General features: G+C 36.9%; 1 protein-coding gene across 2 annotated transcripts in view; it reads right to left on the bottom strand.

The window, feature by feature from the left end:
* The window catches only part of LOC150094599 (uncharacterized), a 429,939-nt gene that overhangs the window by 275,228 nt on the left and 127,534 nt on the right, over positions 1-27,177 (bottom strand). For both annotated transcript variants that reach the window (XM_090411060.1, XM_090411061.1), the window contains 2 exons: positions 22,609-22,692; positions 1,719-1,806 (listed from right to left, as the gene is read on the bottom strand). In XM_090411060.1, the coding sequence (XP_090267186.1) occupies positions 1,719-1,806; positions 22,609-22,692 (172 nt within the window). The remainder of the gene's footprint in view (positions 1-1,718; positions 1,807-22,608; positions 22,693-27,177) is intronic.

The raw sequence follows: 27,177 nt of genomic DNA, 5'->3' as shown, positions 1-27,177 counted from the left end.
CAATTTTTATTTGCTTTAAAACTTTCTTACATGTTATTCTTCTCAATATGAAATTCAATTTTGTCCTGCTCTATAAAACTGCCTCAAATATGAGAAGCACTGATCCTAAGAACTCCGAGCCCACTAGGAGACGCTCTTTTAGGACTTCAGCCTTACCTTTGTTTTTACTTCAGTCTTACTTATCCTATGCAATGACTGTATGCATGTATCAATTTGTTCTATGTTAACTGAAGATGGCAATTTGACCTTGCATAATATCAGAAGTACTAATTCAAAGTTTCTAATTAATATAGAGTATACCTTGTTAATTTCCTGAAATAATATTGTTAAGAGATGGTAAGTCTTATGCTTAATTGTGGGATGCAAACCTCCAGAGTTTCAGGAAAATTGTGTCTTCATCATAGAGATAACACATAACTCGCTATCTCTATTTAGTACACAGTACAATAAGAAGCATGTATGCTATTTTTTTGTAAGTTGCAGATATATAAACATGTGAAGGAACTCATTTTTTCCTACACCTTCCCTATTATTCCAAGAAATGGTTCATAAGATTTCTAATTTAAAAACTATTACCCTATCCTATTTAGGTTTCTTATATGATTACGTAACCCTTAACTGGGTAATGCTCAATAAAATGAACAGCTGCTCAATATAAACAATAAAAATGTGTTGGTTAATTCACATGATGCTGCCAGACATTATTAAATATATCAACATCAAATTCCTGATGTGAATCCTCAAGGAGGCAAAAAACATAACATAATAGTAATGCACAGTTACCCACTGCTAACTTCGCATGAACAATTTTCCTCCAAATTAATCCATCATTTGTGAAGACTCCAATATTATCAGATCTTATATCTGTATCTTCCAAGGCACTTCTTACTGTATCCATTCACCTAGATCTTGATCTTCCTCTGGGCTTTTTTTTGAAAAAAAAAAAAACACTTGGTTTGCTAACCTTGGCAGAGATAATGTGCACCTTTGTGTCAAACCATCTTTCTGTGCTTCCTTCAATTCTCACTGCTGACTTACGAGTACAACTCAAATATAGATCATGCTTTGTTCAATATGTCCCATTTACACTGTATAAATGTAGCATTCTAAAAATCTTTTCTCTTAGAGAAAAGAACAAAACTAATAATATCGGCATGTACTACCTGCTGCATTTCTGTTCAGAATATGGATGTCATTACTAACTTCATGTTTCAAAAAAAAAAGGCACATAATTTCATGGAGAAACAATAAGAAAAAAAAGTCTTACTATGTTATTCTTGATAGCGATTTCATCATACTTGTTTCAAAATGCAGCATAGATTTGAAAGATTACCACTTAGTCAGGATAAAAATAAATAGCACACTAAAAAAAAAAAAATAAAACACACACACACACACACACACACGTGCAAAAATTCTGAAAGTGTCCAAGTCAGCAGCTTTTAGAAATAAACTGTTGGTTCAAATGTACAAAAACTAAGGGGGGGGTGGTTGAAACGGCCTGAATAAAAGAACCAAACCTTGGAGATGTAGTAGTAAAATCTGAAGAAAACTGACTGATTCAGCCAGTTTTCTTCAGAACAAGAAAACCTACAAGGACAGGACAAAATCAGAATTTAAAAAACTTTCATCAGTGGGAGCCACAAAAAAATTAATTTATAGTTTTCACACATACCTTACAATAATTCAAAACATTAAAAAACATCTTGATTACTTACGGCCATAAATAATAGTACAATTGTGCACAATCCATTTTACATCAGCCAGGAAAGACTCTGTACAAGTATACACCTTCTTTCTAATATTCTGAGGGAGAAAAAAAAAAAAAATTAAATATTGAAGTATTATAATTTTTGTCACACAGTAATTACCCAAAGCATGATTAAATATTAACTAATCTCTGATATTCATATTTTGTATGACAACAGAATTATGAGATTTTTTTAAGTTCTTAATTCACATGATAAGACTATAGAAGTTACTGTTGGTTACTGAAGTTAATTTGATGAAACTGATCTAGAATCAACTTCGATTTGTTAGCAAATATCACACTCATTTCTTTGTTTGTTCTTAATGAAAAACATAAGATTTCAACTTAGCATTTACCTTATTAAAAGGAAAAATACTAAACATCTATGGATAAAACACCAAAAGGTTCTCCTTGCTAAAAGGAATCCATCAGTAATACACAACTAATGACAAGTGGCCCTGAATGGGAGGCATACCTCTGGAAGAAACACCAGGTGGCGTATGGTAGTGTGACTGTGTTTAGAGCTCCAAAAGCTAAGTTGTTTAGTTTTAAAAAATAGTATTATTAGTTAAAAATTGTGTTAGAATTAGAATGTATTATGGAATTAATTAGTTTTAAGTTAAAAGTTTTGTTTTAAATATTGTTAATTTAGTCTTTTGCATGGTAAGTTATGTAGCATAGCACATGGCACTGATGCAAAGCAGAACAATGGTTTCCAAGGCATCATTATTTAAAGAATTTAACCAAAGGGACTTCGTGCAGTACAATGTCTGTGAAATGTACGCATTACCAAAGGCAAATGGAATTTGGTTTGATAGTGGTGGGAAAGTGTGCTGAAAAATGGTATAAGAGTGAGAGTTAAAAGCGCGTCTCAGGTCACAAGATTGAAGTAGCGAACGGAACTCAGAATACGCTTGAAAATGTGTGTGATATAACAACAACCAGGACTAAAAGAGAGATTAGATGTTACACGATTGAGAGAAAGAGAGAGAGTAGAATTGCTGATCGAAAGAATAGTATGACTGATGTAAAGAATAAAGAGTTGGCTGTAATGAGGGAGATAGCTTGGTTAAGTGGGGGGGGGGGGTATTCTGATACACAGGGCAAATTGGGAGCTGGAACAAATGCAAAAACATCTGACGAGTGGATCAGAAAGAAGTGCGATATAAGAGAAATGAGAGTTTGACCCAAAAAAAATCAAGGAGCAACTCTTGTAAGGCAATTCAATCATAAGAGGTGTGATCGACAAAATTGTGCTTTCCAGGTGCTAAAATGAATGATGTTAGTGAGGCTATTAGAGTACAAAAGTATAGGATGAAAGAGATGATCGTATTGGCTGAAACAAATGATTTGAAAGGAGAAAAGTATGGCATGAGAGACAGAGAGGACATGAAAGAATTACTGAAAGCAGCAAAAGAAAAGTGTAAGAGAGTTAAGATAGTGGGTCTGATGACACAGTATGAAAGAGTGGAGATGAGAAGGAGGGTCATAATAGCGAATGACTCGATGCATAGGTTATGCAGGAGTGTTTGTGAATGTGTGGAGCGAGTTTGATGGGCAAAAGGACTGAATGGATTTGGTGTTTGGAGACTGGAAAAAGTGTTGGGGGGGGGAGTGGATATGCAGACATCAGTGAGGCAGCTGAGTGTAATAATGTGTATAATATGCCTAAGTTAGTACCACTGGTAACAAACCAGAATGGGATAGTTAGTATAAAGCATCAAGATAGCAGTGGACCTAAGGGGATTTTGCACTTTATCTACACTAATGCCAAGAGCATTTGGAACAAGCAGGAGGAATTTTTGGCATTGGCTAATTCATCCTGGCCAAAGGTTATTGGTATTAGTGGGACAGAATGTGAAAGGTACAGTGTGTTTAAGGAGGACAGAAAGAAAAGAATGGGGGGGGGGGGAAGAGTGTTATTGATAATAGCCAATGAACTGCAATCAAACAGAGTTGAATGTGAAACTGGCCAGCAGTTGAAAGTTCAACTGCAGGCCAGTGAAAATAGCACATTTGAGGCTATCTGGTGTGAGATTGAGACTAGCAGAACAAAATATATAATCGGATACTGCTATAGATCAGGGAATGGAAACAATGGAAATGTCAAATAGACTCAACGAGTGGAAGACAGGTAATTATAGTTGGGGATTTCAACTATGGGAACACAGACTGGAAGGAGGAGCAGACATATGGGAGAAAGGAAATGGAATTTATGCAGTTACTAAGGGATAATTACCTGAGAGAACATGTGATGGAATATACTAGGGATTCGAGAGTGATTAGTAATTGTATCTGAGAATTTATCAATAACAAATAAGATCACTTTGCCAACCAATGGTGTTGACCTGGGAGGTGGCTAAATGTGTGGAATGAAAAAGTGTGTTAAGATGGGGTATATGTGCAATTAAAGGACTGGTAAATATGGCAAGCTTAGGAGATTGCATGGATCAGTGGCATGGCATGTAAAACTGCAAGGGATGGATGTTGATAGTGCATGGGAAGTGGTAAAGGAGTGTTTGAGAGAGGTAATGGCAGACTGCATACCTAGAGTCAGGAGAGTAAATCAAGTGGGAGTTAAATAGATGAATATCATCATTAAGCTGGAGCTACAAAAAAAGAAACAACAGTGGAAGGTATTTAAGGAGAAAAGTGACCAGCTGGCACATGAACAATACAAGGCCAGATGGGTAACTAGTGTGGTAAGAAAGACAAAAGCAGAGTATGAAAGGAAGTTAGCAATGCAGGCTAAAGAGAATCCTCAAAAGTTCCTTCTATATGCTGCAAGTAAAAGAAAGAATGTATATGGCAAAATGATTTTAATGAAAGCTGATGATAGGGAGGTAACTGAATCAGTCAAAATAATAGAATTACTAAGTGAACACTTTGGAGAACATCATCCAGATGGTGTTATTGCAGGAATGAGAGAGGCAAAGGCTTATATGGAAACCAAGATATATGAAATGGAGGTGCATAGCACATTGCAGAACCTTAATGTGAACACATCTGTGGGATTGGATGGTATACCAGCTCGAGTTTTACACGAAGCTGCGAGGGAATTGTCAGTACCCTTGGCCATATTGTTTAACCTAAGTCTCAGTTCTGGGTTCCCCTCTTTCCATCCAAGAGGGGGAAAGAGCAGAAAATAGTTCCATTGCATAAGGAAGGCTGCAAGACTGATATAGCAAATTACCGACCGTTCAGCATATCAGGAGTTATCGAAGTATTGGAGAAATTGGTCAAGAGCAAAATACAGAAATGGATAGATGGAAATGGGATACTGTATGGGAGGCAGCATGGTTTTGTGAAGGGTAGGTCATGTCTCAGTAACTTTCTTATGTTTTATTATACAGTGACAGCTGAGCTGGATAAAGGCAATGCGTTTACAATGACACTGCTGGATTTTGCAAGGCATTCAACAGGATACCATATGGAATTCTAATCAGTAAATTGCAGCACACGGGGATGGATATAGGGTTGGTGAGATGGATAGGAGGGTGGTTGATGGAGAGATATCAGAGAGAAATTTATTCAAGAGTAAAATCAAAAAATAAGGCCTGCGACTAGTGGCATGCTGTAGGGTTCTGTTCTTGGATCGCTACTGTTTAATTTGTACATTAATATAGGAAAGGATCTGAGAGGAACTGTTCCGTTTTTTGCCAATGATGCAAAGTTGGGTAGAGCAATAACTAATACAGATGACAAAATTTTGCAGGATGATTTGGATAGATTGGCAGAATGGGCAAGGAAGAATAGATATCAGTTTAATGTGGCAAAGTGTAAGGTTAAGCATTTTATGATGAAAAGATTACCAGCTGCATACCATATTCGTGGAACTGTACTCCAGGAAATTGACAAAGCCAAAGTCTTGGGAGTTAGTGGACAGGGAGTTAAAGTTTAGGGAGCACATAGCAAAAGTGGTTAAAGCAGCTCATAAGATTACTTAGTTACTGAAGAATACTTTGATGAACAGCAACAAGCTGCTCATCAGTGCATGGGATGCAGGCAGAGGTTGGGTGAGAAAGAAGAAATTTACTGACATTTCACATGAAGACTTGGAGATTGCAGTTGTTAAGGGGCATTTCACAGGGAAGGCTGTTCCAGACAGAATAAACATTAATAGAAGTAGGTTGGGTGTGTCTCTACTTGGACTAAAAAGAGATGTTTACCAGTTGCAGTTTTAACAGGTTCAACAGAAAGCAGAAGAATTATTGATTCTATTTCAGTGGCGTAATGTCACAAACTACCTGCAGAAAAGAGACACAAGTTGAAACAGTGCAACAATGAGATATATGTTCAAGTGAGTAAGAGAGAGAGAGGGATCATCTATCAGCCAAATCACTCCTCTTTATGCATCAAGAATTTGAGAGGTTTTAGGTATACTACTATTAAAGACAGGATTGAAGATTTGCACATAGTAACTAGACTGGAAAAGCAGAGTCTTGAGCAGAAGCAACTGATTAGTTTTTTTTGCAGACTGAGGAAGATGCTGATATATGTTTATGCCAGGAGAGAGAGAGAGCAGAAGTAAATGTCTGTCCAAGGAGAGAGAGCTAATGCTGCTTTGTATGTTACTAAAGGTAAAATTAAGTGAGATAAGATGAGATGAGATCCCTTTTGTAAAAAAAAAGACAAGTACATTTTGATAGACCTGAAGATGGGCAAGTTACCATCGTCTCATCAAAGAATAGCTGTCAGCTGGGAGGTCCACGACCAAATTGTATTCTTACTGGCTTAAACCACACCATAAGGTAAAATGATGGTACAACATAAGAGAATTTCATGCCTGATGAGGCATCGTCTGATTAAAAAAGGCCACATTGTTTTTGTTAAGGTGACAAGGACAAACAGCAAAAGTCAGCTACTGGAACAAATCCCAGAAGCACATCCCAACTCAACATCAGAGTGCAAGATTGGTGTTATCAATGTAAGAAGCATCAATGGAAAAGAAATGGATACATGTCAGAAAACTTCTCTTCTGACATCATCCAAAAGAAGAGAGTCAGCTTTATAAATGATTAATCTTTAAAGGTATGTGGCAAAACTATAAAACAACAAAATCACACATTTTGTTGCCAGCCTGGTTGGCCTAGTGGTTAGCATATCTGCTCTCCAGCTAAAAGGCTGTGGGCTCGAATCTCACCGTGGGCATGGATGTTTGTGATTCTCTGTGAATATACTAGTGGTGGTGGTGGGCAGTAGATGCGGTTGGTCTAGATCATCGGTTCCCAACAGGTGGTACGCATATCCCCCGGGGTACGTGCTGGGCTGTTCAGGGGTACACAAAAAATAATCAGCAATGGCAGAAAAACAAGTAAAGTAAACAAAGTGCAAAACGTTACTTATGGAACAATAAATGTCAGTATTTAAAAAAAAGGGGTACGATTTACAGAAATGGGTTTAAAAGGGATACACAAGTGGAAAAAGGTTGGGAACCACTGGTCTAGATAATGATGGTAGTTGCAGTTCAGTGTAGTTGGTGGATTGACGAGTCCTCTCTCGGTGAGTCTTTGAACTCCCTGGAAGCGTCACATAATAATAAACTTTAATGAAAGTACAAATATTTTGTACTGAAAATAACAGCATCAGTGTGTGGAAACAACAGGAACACAAGGAACATAGAACAACTGGTTTACAAATTAAAAATGGTTGTAATGTGGCAACTGTTTTTAATAATAAATATTATTAAAATAAATATTCATTTTAACAAACAATATTAAAAACTATTTTTGATATTTACATAAGCTGAAAGTATCTCAAGTATTTGGACAATCATTCCAATTCAGGTTACAGATGTAAAAGAACTTCACAAGTTTTTTTGAAAAGACATTCATATTTAAAACTGCTTCTATGGAGAAGATGAGCATCATCCCTCAGGATACTGTGTTTAGTGTCAATACTATGCTGTGCCAGAACAAACTTTAGAAGTAATGTATTTGGGAACATTGATCAAGTGTAAATGGATAAGTATTTTAATACCGACTAGTTTCACCAAACTTAAGCTGTTGGCATCGTCAGGGTACAAGCATTGAGGTTAAAACATATCACAAAATAGATCTTAACTGTAAATTCTAAAAATTATAGTTACAAACTAAAATAGCACTGAACGTGAATAATACACATATCGCATGTACATGATTTACTAGTTGTTGCCAAGGAACATTCTATAGTTAGCATTAAAATAATAAATTTAGTTTAATCCTTTATCCAAGTGTAAGCAAACAAAGTTTGCACCTGAAAGTATCTTCAGGACTGTGGTAAGATACAGGTAGGCATTCAAAAATTCGGCCATCGATAATCCGGTTCCTTCAGATCTTCAGCATGGATTTCGGAGTGCGCATTTTCAAATTTACTGCGTTGGCGTGCCACTGTTTTCTGTTTATGTTTTGATGGCGCTGTAGTTGATAAGCATTGCAATAACCTGCTTATTCCTTCTCATTTTATCATTTATTTGCTGCTGTATAGCCCCATTATAACCCAGCCACTGGGTAGGACAAGTTAGCCCATCTCAGTGCCGGTCCCAAGCCCGGATAAATGGGGAGGGGTTGGCGTCAGGAAGGGCATCCGACCGTAAAAAACATGCCAAAACCAGGGATGAAATGTTGAATAACAGAGAAAGGACAACGACTAGGACGTCCCCTGTAAGCAACGTGCAGTTCTGTTGCCCGAAGACTGTGAGAAGTGTGCTTGGGCTACCGAACCAAGGGTGGGTTCGGCTAAAGAAGCGAGTCCAACAGAAAGAGAGAGTGTGTCAAGTAAGAATCGGGTCGCGGAATGTGGGTACAATGAATGAGAAGAGTAGGGAGATAGTAGACATGATGAGAAGAAGGAAGCTGAAGATCTTGTGCATGCAGGAGACAAGGTGGAAGGGCAATAAAGCAAAGGAGCTGGCAGAAGGATATAAACTGTTTTGCAGTGGGCTGAATGAGAATGAAAGAAATGGAGTTGGAAACATCATCGACAAGGAGCTGAAGGGTGGAGTCTGTGAGGTGTGCCGGAAGAAGAACGATTGGATTATGAGTGTTAAACTTGAGACTGGAGGAAGCATGGCTGTGATAGTGTGTGGATACACTCCACAAGTAGGTTGTGACGAGGAGGAGAAAGAGGCATTCTGGAGAGAACTAGACCAGGTAGTAATGGGAATCCCTGATGGTGAGAGAGTGATCGTCGGAGCAGACCTGAATGGGCATGTAGGAAGGCGACGAAGTGGTGAAGAAAGGGTGCAGGGGTTGTAGTGGTGATGAAAGAAATTAAAAAGGTAAAAGAATCGTGGAGCATGCTATGGCCTTCGATCTGGCTATAGCTAACATGTGGCCAATTCTCTTTAAGAAGAGAGTTGGACACCTGATAACTTATAAGAGTGGGGATGAGTCAGATTGACTATATTATGTGCAGAAGGAAACATCTGAAGGAGGTGAAAAACTGTAAAGTGATTAACGGAGAAAGTGTAGCTGCACAGCACAGGTTGGTTGTGGTAGATTGTGATATAAAAGGGGAAAAGAAGAATAGATGGAAGTGGTGGAAAGATAGGAAAATAAAGTGGTGGAAATTGGAAGAGGAAGGTCCAAGGAATGAGTTTATAGAAAAGGTATTGGAAGGAATGAAGTTACCAGAGGATGTGGAAGAATCGAGGAATGTAAATAGTCAGAATATTCGAAAAATTGGAGAAGAGGTGCTCGGTATAACATCAGGAAAGGAGGCATGGTGGTGGAATGAGGAGATGCAGTTGGAGATCAGGGAAAAGAAAGAGGCAAAGAAAAAATGGGACATGACTAGAACCAGAGCCGACAAGGAGGCATATAGAGTAGCGAAGAAAAGTGCAAAGAGAGCTGTGGCAAGGGCAGTTGAAAAGGTTTATGAAGTATTGGAGAGAAACGGTGGTGAAGCCAAGTTGTTGAGAATAGTGAAAGCTAGAGATAAAGCCTCGAAAGACATAACATCAGTTAAGCAGATAAAGGCCACCACAGGAGTAGTACCACAAGAGGAGGACAAAATCAGAGGAAGATGGGAAGAATATTTTCGTAATCTACTAAATGAGGAGAATCCAAGAGAGAGGTGTGAGGATGGAGAGGCAAACGAAGGATCGGTGCAGGACATAAGCAGAGAGGAAGTGTATTGGGCACTGAGAAAAACGAAGAATGGAAAGGCTATGGGGGGGACCAGATACCTGGAGAAGTGTGGAGAAGGTTGGGCAGCGAGAGTGTAGACATGTTATGGGATCTGATGAGGAAAATAGCCCAACAGGAAAAGATACCAGAGGAATGGAGGAAAAGCATTCTCGTCCCAATCTACAAGGGAAAAGGAGATGTTCAAGATTGCGACAACTATAGAGTGATCAAGCTGATGTCACACAAGTGGGAAAGAGTAACTGAAGGAAGGATACAGCGGGAAACAAAAATTGGTGAGAAGCAGTTTGGATTTATGCCAGGAAGAGGGACAACAGATGCAATATTTGCACTAAGGCGATTGATGGAAAAATATAGGGAGATGCAGGAAGAGCTACATATGGTGTTTATAGACCTGGAAAAGGCATACAACAGAGTGGCCAGACAGGAGGTATGGAGGTGTATGAGGAAGAAGGGGGGGTGTAGGAAAAGTACGTGAGGTTGGTGAAGGAGATGTATGAGGGAGCAAAAACTGAGGTCAGGTCTAGTGTCGGCATGACAGAGGGGTTTCCCTATTGTTGTAGGGGTCCATCAGGAATCAACTCTGAGCCCTACCTCTTTGATCTGGTCATGGATGTACTAGTGGAGGGCGTCAAGAAGGAGGCGCCAGGGAGCATGATGTTTGTCGATGATATTGTTCTCTGCAAATCATCCCGAGAGAAGCTTGAAAAGACCCTGGAAGAGTGGAGAAAGGTATTGGAAGAGAGAGGCATGAAAATTAACCGGGTGAAGACCGAATATATGTCAATGGAGAGTGACGAGGATATGATCATACAACTCCAGGGTGAAAGGTTAACTTCAGGGAAGAAATTCAAGTACCCTGGGTCAGTCGTCGAGAGGAATGGTGACCTGGATTAGGAAATACAGCACCGAATAAAATGCTGCTGGTTGAACTGGAGGAAGATGAGTGGGGTCCTGTGCGACAAGAGAGTGAGTTGTAAGATGAAAGGAAAGCTATATAAGATGGTGGTGAGGCCGGCGATGCTCCATGGCATGGAGACGTGGCCTATAACACAGGCACAGGAAAGGAAGATGGAGGTGGCGGAGATGCAGATGTTGAGATGGATGAGTGGTGTGACAAAGGATAGGATAAGGAATGACTGCATCAGAGAGATGATCAAGGTGGGACCGATCGGTAAGAAGGTACAAGAAAGCAGGCAGAGGTGGTTTGGTCATGTAGAGAGAAGGAGTGAGGAGTATATTGGTAAATGAGTGTAGCGTATGGAGGTGGAGGGAAGGAGGAAAAGAGGCAGGCCCAAACTCAGATGGAGGGATAAGGTGGCAGAGGATCTTAGGGAGAAAGGATGGAGTCGGGAAGATGCCCTGGACTGGAGAATCTGGAAGAAGATTAAAGATGTGAACGCCAACCCCGTTTAACACAGGATAAGGCATAGTGAAAGAAGAAGCCCAATTATGGATTCAACAAAGAAAAGAGGTGGCATAAAATGTAAACATCGTGCATTGTCGATCGCAGAGAGAGTGGAAGTGCTAAAAAAACTTGATAGTGGCGTGTCTGTGCGAACCACTTGTGAAAGATACGACTTTGGCTCTTCAACAGTGTATGATATTAAAAAAAAACAGAAAAAAAAACTGTTAAAGTTCTTTTCTGACAGTATTAAAAAAAACCAAATATTTGTAAGGAAGTCAATGATGGAGGGAAAAAGTTCGGAACTAGACCAAGTTCTCATAACCTGGTTTAATTTTCGTGTAAGTGAAGGTGTGGAAATTTCTGGTGATTTATTAAAGAAACAAGCCAAAATGTTTCATGAAGAGCTGGGATTGCAACACAAGTGTGAATATTCAGAAGGTTGTCTGCATCGTTTCAAGTCGCGACATGGCTTACAGTTTTGTGCAGTGTGTGGGGAAAAACATTCAGCAGAAAAAGATGCGGCTAGTGCATATGTGGATGAATTTGCAAAGTTAGTTAGTGATGAACATTTACGCCCCGAACAAGTGTACAATGCTGACAAGACTGCCTTGTTTTGGAGATATATGCCAAAAAGAACTCTAACAACTGAGGATGCAGAATCGCCATCGGGATTCAAAGCTAAGAAGGATCACGTCACGATAATGAGCTGCTCTAATGCTGCGGGTACCCATAGATGTAAGTTGCTCGTTATTGGAAAAAGTTTACATCCGAGGGCCTTCAAGAGTACGACACAGTTTCCTGTTCATTACCATGCCAACAAGAAGGGGTGGGTTACCACTGATATTACATTGGATTGGTTTCAAAAACGTTTTGTTCCTAAGGGTAGGGCTCACTGTAACTCGGTTGGATTAGACCCTAATTGCAAGATACTTCTTATTTTAGACAATTGTTCGGCACATCCAAAAGCTGATCTTCTAGTGAAAGGTAATGTTTTTGTTGTCTACCTCCCACCCAACTGCACATCACTAATTCAACCACAGGACAATGGTATTATATGTTCTATGAAGTGTAAGTATCGATCCCTGTTAATGAGGCACCTAGTGAGTTCAGTTAATTCAGGCACCCCAGTACAGAAGTTCATAAAAGAATTCAACATTAAGGATCCAGTGTTGATACTGTGTTGCCAATGCATGGAAGTTTGTGAAAACATCAACAGTGAAAAATGAATGGCATAAATTGTGGCCAAGTTTAATGTTTACTTCTCATCCTAACAAAGACATTGAAAATAATATTGCAGGGTTTAGGGTTCCCAAAGAAAAGCAGCTTATACAGGAACTTCTTGCTTATGTTAAAGATAAAACTAATCCTGATGCCGAGGAGCTTTCATCAAGGATAAATGAAGATATTTTAATGGAATGGATGAATGTCAATGATAATGTGCCTACAGTTCATCATTACACTGATTCTGAAATTGTAGATATGGTTAAAAGTCTGGAGAGAAATGACTCTACAGGTAGTGATGAAGATGAAAGCAGTGACGAAAATGAGAAAGATGTGAGAGAAAGAATCTCTATTGACAGGTTAATTACGCTGCAACTGAACTGCTGGCTGGATTAAAGCAACAAAGTTTTGTAAGTGAACAAGAAATCATGAATATTTACTTGCTCCAAGATAAACTTATTAGAGAAAGACCCAAATATATGAAGCAGCAGACACTGCATGATATATTCAAGAAAATAGCTAGGAAGCAGGAAGAAGCAGCAGTGGTGTCCACACTTGATAATCCACTGCCATTAACTTCAAGTCAACCAGATGTGCTCTCACCACCATCAACATTTTATTAATTAAAATTCTGAGGAACTATTTTATTCAGTTGAACTAAAATTCTGTAGAACTGTTATATTTAGTTGGTGAACATTAAAATTTCATAAGCTTTTCATTTAGTGTTTAATTTTCTTTCTTTAAAGGACTGTACAGGTAGTCATTTTCTGTTAAAAATATACAGCATATATAACCATCCGAAATCCGGCACCCTTCAGGTCAGGAGGCTGCCGGATTTTTGAATACTGTCGTGACGTGTTCTCTTGATGTTCGAATCCGCCATCTTGCTAAAAGTCACTTTCATAAAATAAAGGAAAACTAATTGCAAATTAATCACTGATCTAAGGGTAGAGAAATTTCTATTATACTGCGCCACTCTATCCTTAGATAAGTCTATATGAATTAGTAGGATCAATTCAAAATTAGTTAGCAGTCTTTTCATTCATTCAGGCCGAAGTATTTATTTTCTTTCTGGGATTCCTGCTAGATTCGAATTTTTGTGAACGGTGCAGTAAAAAGAATTTCAGGCAAATACAACAGTTAGGTTAACAAATAAAGCATTTAATATAGGTCATACAACACTTACATAAATTTTACTTCTAATTTTAAACATAGAAATAAGTCAAACATTAAGTCAAGTCAATTACATTAGCACAATCTTCCAAGTCTTCACATACATCTTTTTAGCTTCTGGATTATAAAGTTTTTACACTTAAATGAATATAATAGAACATCCAATCTAATTAGTTTTCACACATTTTTCAGTCATGCTATAAGTTCAAAATATTACAGGATCTAATAGCTGAAAATAATCTTTCAAACAATTCCTATCTCCAACTCTCAATCACGAAGGGTTTCCACAGTTAAAGTTAACAATTCACTATGATAGACCTTACCGGAAATGGTTCCTAGAACATCTATTATGTTGTGAGCAAACTTCTGGAATTCACTTATCACACTTAAAGAATAAAAACACATTTACAAAACTTATCCGCAGTTATACTTAAAGCACTATCAATTACGCTTCAGAATTCTTGACATCAATTAGGGCACTTCAACTATCGTTATTACCACTCATAAATTAATTAAAACACTGTGAGGTTCTCTTTAGGGCATATCGGAAATAAGCTGCAATACTAGATCAGCTGGGTTTATTCAGAATTCTTCCTTGAATGTTCAGCTTTTTACTTTATCCGATTGTAGCTTTAAATTTCCTTCTATTACTACTGCTGATTTCAATTTCAGCTAACTATAAAATTCGTTACGTTCTTGCTCACTTATAAAAATTATCCACTTAACTTCTACCCTAAGAACCTTTTATTTACTTCTACTTCTCTAGTTTATCCCCTTGCTACTTTTTACTTCCAAAATTCCGTTCCGACTTTCTTACTACGTATATATTTTCTCTCTTATTTTGCCCACGCTCCCTTCACTCGCGCTCGTTTATTTCACGCGTCTCTATGACAACCGATAAACGTAAACATTCTCGCGAATGTTACATTAGGCTATACAACTACATTCAGTTATTACATAACGTTAAACTTTCACAAAAAAGAATAAATAGAATATTTGCATTTCAATAAGTGCGTAGTTAAATTACAAATACAAGTTCTTATAATATTGACATAACAATAAATAAAATAACTTAATAATATTTAATACAGAACCTCTATCATTAACACTTTCTTTTGATTAAATAATTAAAAACTTGATATAATTAAGGCAGTTATATGATATCAATTATAATTTATGTTATTTACATTAAATAATATTTACAAATATAGTTCTTGTGACGGAAAATCATGTTGGATTCTGAATCAAATAACATTTATTCTAATTTCTACATAATCAGAATCCAACAATACCACACCAGGCAACTCGTTGCAAAGGTGGACCAAGCTAACATCACTCCTATCTCGGTATCTCCCATAATGCAAAACACATCTCCTTGCGGATATGTATAATGTTATGCATTAAGGGAAGGGCCATTACCCAGACTAGTTTCGACTTTTATTTGAGTGGGAGCCAGGCCCAGAAGTGGAGATACCAGGCAGAAGCAATAGTGAGGTCATCTTTACCTATAGGAGTTGCCAAAAGGTGTGCCACCTTTTTATTAAATCACTCTGGATTTAGAGCTTGGTCCACCTTTGCAACGAGTTGCCCGGTCTTGTACTACCTTACCCCAGTCCTGAAGATACTTTCAGGTGCAAACTTTGTTTGCTCATACTTGGATAAAGGATTAAACTAAATTTATTATAGTCTAACCAAGTGAAAAATAGACTTTCAAATTAGCATTAACATTCATTTCTTGTGTGTTCAGAGATCTAATTAGGGTTTTCCATATCTCTGGAAGTATTAAACCTTGGTTCCTGTTAAGGTTATCTGTAGTGCATGTGGTTGCTTCTTTAAACATTCGAGAGTGGTAGTCTTCTTCTATGTAAGGGGTACAACTTTTGTCTCGCTCAACGATTTGGTTTGTTATGAAGAAATATGATGACAGGCCTGATATGTCTTGTCGATTGTTTTTAACACAACCAATGTGCTCCTTCTGTCTAATCTCGAGGCTTCTCGAAGTCTGGCCGATATAACTTGAACCACACGAGCATGGGATATTACAGACTCCAGCATACTTATAGAAAGGATGGGTATCTTTTGGAGATTGTAGTAGTTTACGAATTGTTTCTATAGGTTTGAATGTCACTCTTATTTTGTATGGTTTGAGGAGATTAGCGAGCTTGTTAGAGATACTGCTCGCATATGGAATGGCGATTGTTGTAATATACTGAGTGTCTTCTCGTTCTCTTCGTGGTGGCTCAGAGAAAAGGATTTTGTTGACGAGTCTTCGTGGTAGCCATTCAAGGCGAGGTTATTAGATATCAATGTTAATTCATCTTGGAGGTCCTTTTCATCTGTTGTAATGCGGACAGCTCTTTTCTTTAGTATGTGTACTATGCTGAGTTTATGAGAAATGTGGTGTGAAGAGCTGAAATGTAGATAACGTCCTGTATTTGTAGGTTTCCTGTAGACTGATAGGTTCATAAGGCCATTAACTTGCTTCTCAATTAAGATGTCTAAGAACGGTAGTTTTTTTGTCTTTTTCAAGTTCTAGAGTAAATTTAATAGAATGGTGAAAGGAGTTGATTTTACTGAGAAAATCAATTAGGTCATCTTTGTTGTGGTTCCATACAATGAAGATATCATCTACATATCTCCACCAAATTACTGGTTTAGGATTTATTTGAGATAGAATTTTATTTTCGTGATCCTTAATAAATAGGTCAGCATAAGAAGGTGAAAGGGGGCTATCCATTGCCAGGCCAGTTAATTGTTGGTAAATAGTTTTCTTCCAAGAAAAATAGTTTGAATTTAGGCAATGACTGTACAGATTTTTACAAACGTTCCTGTGGTGGAAGTTATCAACATCTAGCATTTTATTCCCACAAGATATAACTTCACTGTACAATTAGATCTCTGAACACACAAGAAATGAACTTTAATGCTAACTATAGAATGTTCCTTAGCAACAACTAGTAAATCATGTACACGCGATACGTGTATTATTCACGTTCAATGTTATTTTAGTTTGTAACTATAATTTTTAGAATTTACAGTTAAGATCTATTTTGTGATATGTTTTAACCTCAATGCTTGTACCCTGACGATGCCAACAGCTTAAGTTTGGTGAAACTAGTCGGTATTAAAATACTTATCCGTTTACACTTGATCAATGTTCCCAAATAGTTATTTACATTAGTTCTGTGATCTAGAAAAATACACGCTCATTATGAATAGACTTTAGAAGTTTCATTTCTAGTGTGCAGAACCATTTTTAATTTATAAACTGATTATTATATGTACCTTGTATTGCTGTTCTTTGATTCACTTGTATCCACACACCAATGATGTACTGTTATTTTCAGTACAAAATACCTGTATTCTCATTAACATTTATTACTGTGGTTATCATGTAACTTTGTTTTATAGATGACTGCTCTCTCTCAAAGACCCATTCCAATAACTTTCTAACAGATGATCAGTTTCTGCCTTATGCCTTTTGCATATGTATTTTCATGGGTGATGCTCCACTGAATTTGCCAAGATTTATTCACTTAGCAGGTATTTAAAATTGTGAGCAGCAGCTATCCATACTCAGTTTACATTCAACTTTACCAAACTAACTTTCCATCCTTCTCCTCTTTCATTACATCTACCTCTTCTTCCTATGGAATGGCCTTCATTACACTGTTTCTCCAACACCTTGTTTGTTTCTTCAGAACCATGTGATCATATGGATTGTTGTATTATCTTTTGTGATCTCTCATGTATGGGAAGAGGAGGATGATATATAAAATAAAAAAAAAAATAACAATGAATTATCTGTTGGATTTCTGCTTAAGATATGGGCAATCCATTATGAATACTTTGATCTAACATAATGTGTAAACAAATTCACATGAAAAGATCATATAAAGAAGTTTCATTATGCTGTTATTGATAGTGATATCTGTACTGCTTCAAGATACAATGGCACAGAAGATTGGAAATAAAAATGATCATCATTTCGTTAACAGCAAGACTGAGCACTACACTAAAAAGAAAAATATGTATAGAAATTAAAAATGAGTCAAGCAGCTTTTAGATGTGAATTGAAGAATTAAATATACGAATATATTTTAGAAACTGAACACAAAGCAAAAGCACCAGACCCTCAGAGACCAGTGGCAAAATCTTAACAAATTGACTCAATCCATGAAGAATGCAGGAATTGGGAAAAAAAGGTAATTCCTGGTGCCTTTAAGAAATTAAAGAAACAGTTTTAGAAAAGAAATCGTACTGAAAGATTCATGCATGCAAGTAAGCATGTGCCCTTGGTTAATACAGATCTGAAAAAGCTAAGTTACACATTAAAAAATGTCACAGGAAGACTTGCAGAAGAATACAGAAGATTATCATAATGAAAGCAACATGTGTTCTGGAGGCTACTGTAAAAGCTTAGAAATGTTGGAAAGAGTACTGTAAAAGGAATCCAATACGATAAAGGTAACATAAAATTTGAAGAAAAGGATATTCTGGATGTCTGGAATAATTATCCACTCAGCCAAGTAGGCTATTAGGTTAATATAGTAAGCTACTATAAGTTTATCACCTTTAGTGGGTAAGATTTATATAAAAAAATTTACTTTCAATAATTATTAAATGCAATAAAAAATGATGGTAAACATCAGAGAGGAATGCAGGTGTAAGTATATTTCAGAGGAAGATAAGCTATTGGAAATCTGAAGTATAACAAATAGATGTTGAAAGCAGACTGAGTAGAAGATATTCCACCAGAAATGTGGAATCAAAACATAAGGAGGCATAAACATTTTACATAGTTATACTGTATAATTCATAAGGCATTGTAAGAAGTTTGAATACCAGATGTCAACCACTAGAAGAAGAAGGTGAATACTTCTAGTGGTTTACAATATACAGCTTCAAGTAAACCACTTAATAGTTTCCATCTATAAAAATAGAAATAAAAGTGAACGTGAGAATTAAAGAGCAATTTCCAGGTAAAATTTATAACATCTTAAGTATGTAATTATATTGGGAAGACGATAAGAAAAATTGTTGCAGCAAAACTTGAAGAGTAAACTAGGTTCACACAAAGAAGGGTGTTAATAACGGATTTTTACTTTAAGTGGTATTACCTGAATAAACCCTTTTCAAGACTAAGCTGAATAAGTCAAAGAGATTATTTGAATTTTGGCATAAAATCAGTAATAAAAATATACAGAACTATGAAAATAGACAGGAACATGAAAACACCAACAGCATTTTCAATGAAGAAACTATAGAACGTAAATTATTTCAAATTATTTAGTTACAATTTTCAGTGAAGATAAGTTCAATGTCATAATCAATTTCCTGATATGTATACCCCCAAGGGGTGTTCAGGTTACTACAACAGCACTATATGATTAAGTTTACATTATTATTAATCTCCTATCCACAATTTTCCTCCAAATTACTCTATTGCTTGTAAGCACTTCTATATTACCATATCTAACATTTCATTCTTCTAAGGCAGTTCTAACTGAATCAATCCACTTAGTCTTTGGTCTTGTCTGGGTCTCCTTCCTGTCAACCTTGGCATCAAGCACCTGTTTTGCTAACTTTTCCTCACCCATTCTATTTAAAGTGACTAATACCACATTAGGTTAGCTCTGCTGACACATTCTTGAATGCAAACAATGTCAGGTTCCTTTCTGATATCGTCATTTTTCATATCATTCTGCCATTGATTCATTCACTTAATTTTTCTCAGAACCCTCATATCTGTGGTTCTAGTCTTTAATCAAGTGCTTTATTTCTAAACCAACTCTCAGATACATAATTTAAAACTGGTTTGAATACCTGTCTTGTATACTTCTAGTTTGGTGTTTGGTTAATTTCTCTCTTATTCCATATAAATTTATTCAGCTGGCTACCCATCATACCAGCTTTGCTTATTCTGTTGTATATTTCCAGATTTAACCTGCCATCTTCACTAATAATGGTGCCTAAATAGCTGAAATATTTTACTTGTTCTATAGACGCTCTACATTCAGAATCATCTGAAGTTTTCTATGCTCCTGCATATTTTCATAGTTTAGATCTTTTTATTACTCATTTTAATGTCTAGTTTATTACAGTTGTTATTCAATTTAGTTAGAGAAATCCTGGAGACTTGCACTAAATGTGATTAGGAGTACAACATCATCTGCATAAAGCAAAGAGCTAAGTTTGATATCTCCAATTCTAATATCAGGCCTAATGTCACTTTCTTTCATAACATGATCCACATAGATGATGAATAACAGTGGAGATAATGTGCATCCTTGTCTTACCCCTGATTCTATCTCAAACAACCTTCCGGATTTCCTTCAATTCTAATTGCTGACTGATAAATAAAGACCATGGATTGCTCTGTATAATGTTCCGCTGACCCCAGTGTAGTGTTTTGAAAAGTAGTGTTTTGAAAAGCTTTTCTCTGGGCAACTAGTCATATGCCTTTTCCAGATTTACAAAACTTAAGTACAGATCCTTGTCATATTCCCACGATTTCTCAACTTTTCTTTGGTCTTAAAGTAAAAACCTGATCTTGACAACCTCTATATGGCCTGAACCCTGCTTGTTGTTTACCAAGTTTATTTTTCCACAATCTTTCTCAATTTATGCCTCCCTAAATCTTACCTGGAACACTCAGTAGAGAAATTCCTCAGTAATTCTCACATTCAGCTTTATTCCCTTTTTTATAGATGAGTTCTATGCAAGCTCTGGGAATTTGACCTTCTGTCCAGGCCCTTTAAATTATGCACTGCAAAACTTTTATACCTCCATACTTAATCATTTCTGGTCGAATATCATCTACTCCAGCTGCCTTTCCACATTTCAAGTTTTTGATGGCTTTTTCTACCTTAAGTATTGATATATTATTACTCCTCTTTGTATTTCTCTTAAAAATTTTCTAGTATGGTTCTGTTACTACTTTGTTCATTTAAGAGGAATGCAAAGAGGAGTACATATCAATACTTGAGGTAGTAATTTCAAAGTAATTACTCTAGATATCTAGGATATCCTTATCTTCAGTTTTCATTTCATGTCACCTTTGATTCCTTTTTCAGACTCTTTCCTTCATTTCTAAGCTTCTTCAATAGCTTCCAGAACATTTTATCACCTTCCTGATACTTATTTCCCATACTCTTATCAAAATCTTCCCATCACTTTTGTTTAGCTACTTTTACACATAGCTTAGCTTGCTTACATTTTTCTCTGTATTCTTTTAAGGCATCTACTGACTTATTTGCTAGAAACTTTTGGTATGCTTTCTTCTTTTCCCAGACTGCTTCTTTAAACTACTTGTGTCCACCATGGTGTTCTTATATTTCTTTCCTTGCATACATCTTCACCACGTACCTCCCTAGCTGAATCAATCAATGTCTTCTTCAGAGTTTTGCTGAGACTCAAAGGTTTGGTTCTTGTTTTTGAACATTGAATTTTCTTCAATAATGTTTGCATAGTCGAGTCTACGGTTTACCTGTAAAAGCTGTTCAACTTTAATTCTTTTCAATATGCTATTCTTTTCAATGTGATATTCATTTTATCCTGTTTAGTACTAAGTGATGGTCACTTCCAATTTCGAATCTTCTGTACACTCTTGTATCCTGAATCAGCTTTATGATATCACTATCAACGATGACATAGTCAATGAGGTTTTTATTATTTCTTGTGTCTTCTCTCCATGTGAACTTGTGCACATCTTTATGTTGAAACATGGTGTTAGTAATGACTAGTCTGAGTCCTAAGCAGAAGTCCAGCAAATACCTATCATTATTATTAGCTTTGCCCTTTTCTCCAAATTTTCTCCAAATGTTCCTATATACCTGGAGAGATTCATTTCCTACTCTGCTGTTCAGGTCTCCAACAAGGACCACTTTTTCCATTTTGTTTATGTCAGCTGCTTGTTCTAATGACTCAAAAAACTCCTCCACTTCTTCCTTAGAAGAACCTTCTATGGGACCATAGGCACAAATAAGTTACATTGTCCATTTCCCCATTTTGAAGTTTGCCCATATAATTCTACTTGAAACCTCTTTCCAATCAAAAAATAAAAGAAAATCTTCATAAGTTAAATATATGGGCAGATAACAACCAAGAAGACCAAGCTCTGTGTGGATCAATGTAATTTGTAGTACATTCACAAAAGAGAAGGTAAATCTCTCAGTACTGTAAACCTGCTAAATACATTAATATGGAAGAAATTTGTAAATTAGAACCTGTTTGGTTCAGTGACTTTTAATGAAATTAACATTTGAGATTGCTACTGAAGTTGACAAGAATCATGACTCTCTGAGATGTACACCTGAAAGAGGTGTGTGTGTGCAGTGCTGCAATAGTGCATTGTTATTACTGGCATGGAAAAACACACGCTCACGTCTAGTGGCATCACCAGTAATTAGAAAATGTACACACCAAGTTCAGATTCCCTTCATTTTTGTACACACGCAATATATTGCAAAACTTAGACAGAAATCTGTGAATATTCGGTTTGTTTCACAAACTCAATATTTACACATCTCAACATACCAGTAGTAGTTACCAGTAGATGCCACTCTTCTTGGGCAGGCTTTCCACTACATGTTGAAAATGAATGCAAGTATCTTACCCAACTGATGAACATTTCCATACATGGTAAGAGATATGTATGGTGCTCCTACATGATCAGGAGAATGTACTGAGCAGTTTAATATAACTTTTTCTTAAGCTCTCATTAACTCAAGCATAGCGTCACAGCTCTTGCAGCAGTATGACTTTTTTTTTATGTGAATTATAGCCACAAAAGGTTTGTAAATTTATTATACATATATAAGTATATATATAAGCTAGAGCCGACATTAGAGGCATGGAATGAACAATTACAATACAATTAGAATTAGTGAAACACAAAACTTAATGAAGAAAATAATTTCCGAGCTTACTTTTTGGAGAACTACAAAGTCCACAACATGCGAAACCTTAGAGCTGCTTTTTTCCACAAGCGATGTCCATGAAGACAGCAATGGCTAAAAATGGTAAACATCAAGAATCAGTATTGTAAAACTTTAAATAGTTTAAAAAATTACTATTATGAATGCTCCTTCAGGTATCCAATTTTGCGCGCGCACGCACACACACACACACACGGCACCCACTTTCACAAGCTTTGTAACCATAGTCAGCTTCTAGGAATGATATCTAGAGTTCGATCTTTAACAGTCATAATCTCATTCGAGTCTTGTAAGATCACTTGACTAACATTTCGATCATATATCTCTTCTGTCTATTCCTCAAACTTTAAAAAACACTAACCAATCAAATCCATCCTCCCACTCGCCCTCAATCTGTCTGTACGCACAATTCTATAAGCTTGTTACTATTTTGATTACTTGCAGCTGGATATTTTCCAGAATTATCCTGAAACTCAAGTGAGCATGTCTCTGCACAATAGTCTAGGCAATGTAAAGTGCGAGAATAACTTCTTTATTTCTATAAGTTAGCATTTACTTGCAGCGCAATTATTCAATGCAATGACAACTACCAACAATGTGATTACTATGCTTTAAATCAATGTCCATAATACGAGTGTGTTCTGAAAAGTTCTCAGCCTCGACCATAGATGGCAGCACAATCGGCAAGATTTTTTTTCTAAGTTGGTGCATCTGTCATAAGATTCCATGTGAAATTACAACTCATTCTATCAAGTAGTTTTTTTTATACAGCTGTCTGAAAGCAAAGTGTTGTCTGTATCCCTTGAAATGGATAAAATTGAGTGTCGTGCGATTATAAAATTCTTTGTAAAAGAAGGTTTAACGCCAAAAGAAATTCATTCGAAGTTCATAAAAGTTTATGGGCACTCTTCTTCGTTTTAGACAATTAACCCGGTGTTAGTAAAGTGGGGTGTCACAGACCCCCAAAGATTTTAAATTGACTAACTTTTTAACAACACGTGGCAGTGAGTAATGCCTCAGTATAGCTTCCCCTCCAATAACCCGCTACTCAACGCCATAGATGACAGGCTGTTGCGTGCAAGCAAGTTTAGTGTGGGACCACACCTTACCACTTTTGTTACATTTTCCCATCTTACTAACGCCGGGTTAAGAAATGGGCTGCCGAGTTTAAACGTGGCCATACCAGCCTTAAGATGATCCACGTGAAGGAAGTCCAAAAAGTGTAACAACACCAGAAATCATTGATCACGTGCACAATATGGTATTGGATGACTGGCGGTGTGAAATTGCTGAGACTATAGGCATTTCAAAAGAACGTGTAGGATATATTTTGCCTGAAGAATTGCAAATGAAAAACTTTACGCAAGATGGGTGCTGCGCTTGCTCACAGACAAAAAAACGCACTCGCATGAAAATCTCTGAACAATGCTCAGAGAATTTTAACAAGAACTGATTTTGTGCATCAATTCATTACTATGGATGAGACTTAGATTCGACATTACACACCAGAATTCAAATAGCAGTAAAAACAGTGGACAGAAGCCGGTTGTTCAGTGCCAAAGAAGACGAAGTCAGTTTCATCAGCAGGAAAGGTCATGGCATTAGTGTTTTGGGATGCTAAAGGCATTCTGTTTATTAATTATCTTGAAAAGGGTAAAACAATAATGGGGGGGGGGGATATTATTCCAATCTTTTAACCAGACTAGACAAAAAAAAATCTTGAGAAAAGACTTTTTCTCAAGAATTTTTGTCTTCTGCAAAACCGGTTTGCAGAAGACAAAAATCATCTTTCACCAGGACAATGCACCTGCCCGCAAAGGTGTTTTGGCAATGGGAAAATTAAGGGGTCTGCACTATGAATTATTGTTGGAACATCCACCCTATTCCCCATATTTGGCTCCCTCTGACTTCTATCTCTTCCCAAAACTATAACCCTTCCTCGCTGGTTAGTGTTTTTTCTTCGAATCAAGAGGTGATTGCATCTGTAGAGGGAGATTTTGCAGATCTTACTGAGAACCACTACAGGGACGGGATAATAGTGCTGAAGCATCGCTGGAATAAATGCATTATGCATTAGTCTTATGGGAGATTATGTTGAAAAATAAAAAAAAATTTGAAATTATCAATTCGTTTTTTCATTGTTAGGCTGAGAACTTTTCAGACCACCCTCGTAACTGCAAAGTCCAACTTCACTACTCACAGAAATTCCCATTAATAATCTGCCTACAATGTCCTGTCTAAAGTGCATCAACACTTTGCAACACTGAACTGATATTTATTTTCACTGGCCCATATGACCAATATGTTCAAGTCAACCTGAAGATTTATTTTACTGGCTATGCGTTTTATCTCTCTCCCTGACTTAGTCTCATCAGCAAGTAACTAGATATATATCACTCAAGACTATCCCAAATATCAATAACATACAAGTTAAACAACAGCTCAGGCATAAAACCATGCAGTACACCACTGAACGTCCTAACATCGTTCTCCTCTTAGGCCCTGCATAACCCACTTTCTGATACATGTCAGAAACTGTCATGTTTCTGACATGATTAGAGAGAGAGTCAGCCACTCTCTCTCTAATCCATATTGGAGGCTCTCTCTCTCACTCACACACACACAGCACACACACACACACACACACACACACACACACACAGGCATGCAAAATGAACTTGTGACAATGACTATCAATATCCATAAGTCCCAAATCCTGTCAGATGTTAATGTTTCATGGTATACTCATTCTGCATATCTAACTCTGCTGTTACACTATCACAGAACATGAGCAGATTGCTAAAGCAACATCATACATTGTGCTCTCTATATATAGAGAATCATAATGCTGTCTAAGATCCCATGCAGGAGAGGAATCATGTATATGCTGAGACTCAACTTGAATATCCATCATGTCAGGAGCACTATTAACTCCTCTGTATGTTCTTTCAGCAGCCAATATCTCATCCAGTCCAACAGCTGTATTTGAGACACGCCCTTGTAACAGTTTTTTTTTTTTTTTTTTTTTTTGTCTCCCACCTACTAAAGATTGGAAACCTATAGTACATCAGCAGGGAGGGAGAGTGTCAGGAATTTTTATTATTATTATTAATATTATATATTTTTACATAGTCGATTAGCCCTGCTCTAGAGGTTGAAAGTTTTTTCAGCTGGTTATACATTAAATTAAACAGCTAACTGGTTAACATCTTTTATTCCGTTATAGGGAGTAGACAAGGCCATTTTAACCTTTCTATTTTTTGGAGACTGAGTGTTCAATCTCTACCAGTAGCCAATCAGAGATACCTGGCCCAAGATGATCACTAATTCAAATTGACAGGAAATTATATTCTTATTTAATCCTTTATCCAAGTATAAGCAAACAAAGTTTGTGTATCAAATACCTTCAACACTAAACTACATCTATAAGAAGGCTAATGAGTTCATATTAAATGCCTTAGTAACATGTTGCCATGGGTATGTTAGAGATCAAACACGGACTTTATCAAGCCACTTTAGGCCTCAATAAACAGGGCAACAGTATCACAATCAGCAAATGAAATTCATCTCTCATATAAAGATGATTACAAACACCCATACTAATAGTAGAATTCAAATTCATGGACCTTCTGGTTGGAGGATAGGTACATTAACCATTTGGCCGACCAGGCCAGCAACATCTCTGTTCTTTTTTCTAGTCCCTCTTCTCTCCTGGGCATCCAAAGAACTGAGTCTGCCATAATGTATACCTTACTCAAGTCAACACTTGACCCAGTCATTTCCTTATTATTTATTTGAATATTGATCACATACATAAGAGGGACAATTGTTCTAGAGTAGAGCAGTAGAAATTACAACTTATTCTGAAAACAACAGCCTATTGGAGAGTCATCATCATCATCAAATTCCTGCTATGTACCCTCAAGGGGTGTACAGGATATGATAGTACAACATGAAAAATTTACATCATTACTGACTTCCTATCTACAATTTTCCTCCAAATCAGTCTGTAACTTGTCAAGACTCCAACATTATAAGATCTTACATTTCTATCGCCTAAGGCACTTTGTACCGTATCAATTTTTCCTGCCAACCTAGCAGAGAACACTTGTTTTGCAAATCTTTCCTCGCCCATTCTGTTTAAGTCACCATACCACCTGAGATTAGCTCTGCTAACGCATTCCTGGATGCCGACAATGTCAAGTTCTTTCCTAATATCCTCATTTTAAATACAATATTGCCATTGATGCCATCTGTTCATGCCCTTAATCTTTCTCAGGACTCTCATATCTGCGGTCAATTGTTTTACTTTTGATCCAGCACTCAGATCCATAAGTTAAAATTGGTTTGAAAGCTTATAACAGCTAATTTAGTGTTTTGACTAATTTCTCTTTTATTCCATATAAATCTATTCAGTTGACTTCCTACCATACCAGCTTTGTTGATTCTGTTTATTTCTATATTTAATTTACCATCTTCACTAAAAATCGTGCCTAAGTAGCTGAAATGTTTTACTTGTTCCACAGGTTCTCCATTCACAACACAGTTGACATTTTCAAT

This window comes from Typopeltis vanoorti, chromosome 21, assembly GCF_054136105.1.
Source record: "Typopeltis vanoorti isolate ZY-2024b chromosome 21, IOZ_Tvanoo_1.0, whole genome shotgun sequence".
Classification (NCBI taxonomy): Eukaryota; Metazoa; Arthropoda; class Arachnida; order Uropygi; family Thelyphonidae; genus Typopeltis; species Typopeltis vanoorti.
Note: the sequence above shows the minus strand (reverse complement) of the source record. Positions and strands in the feature narration are given on the sequence as shown.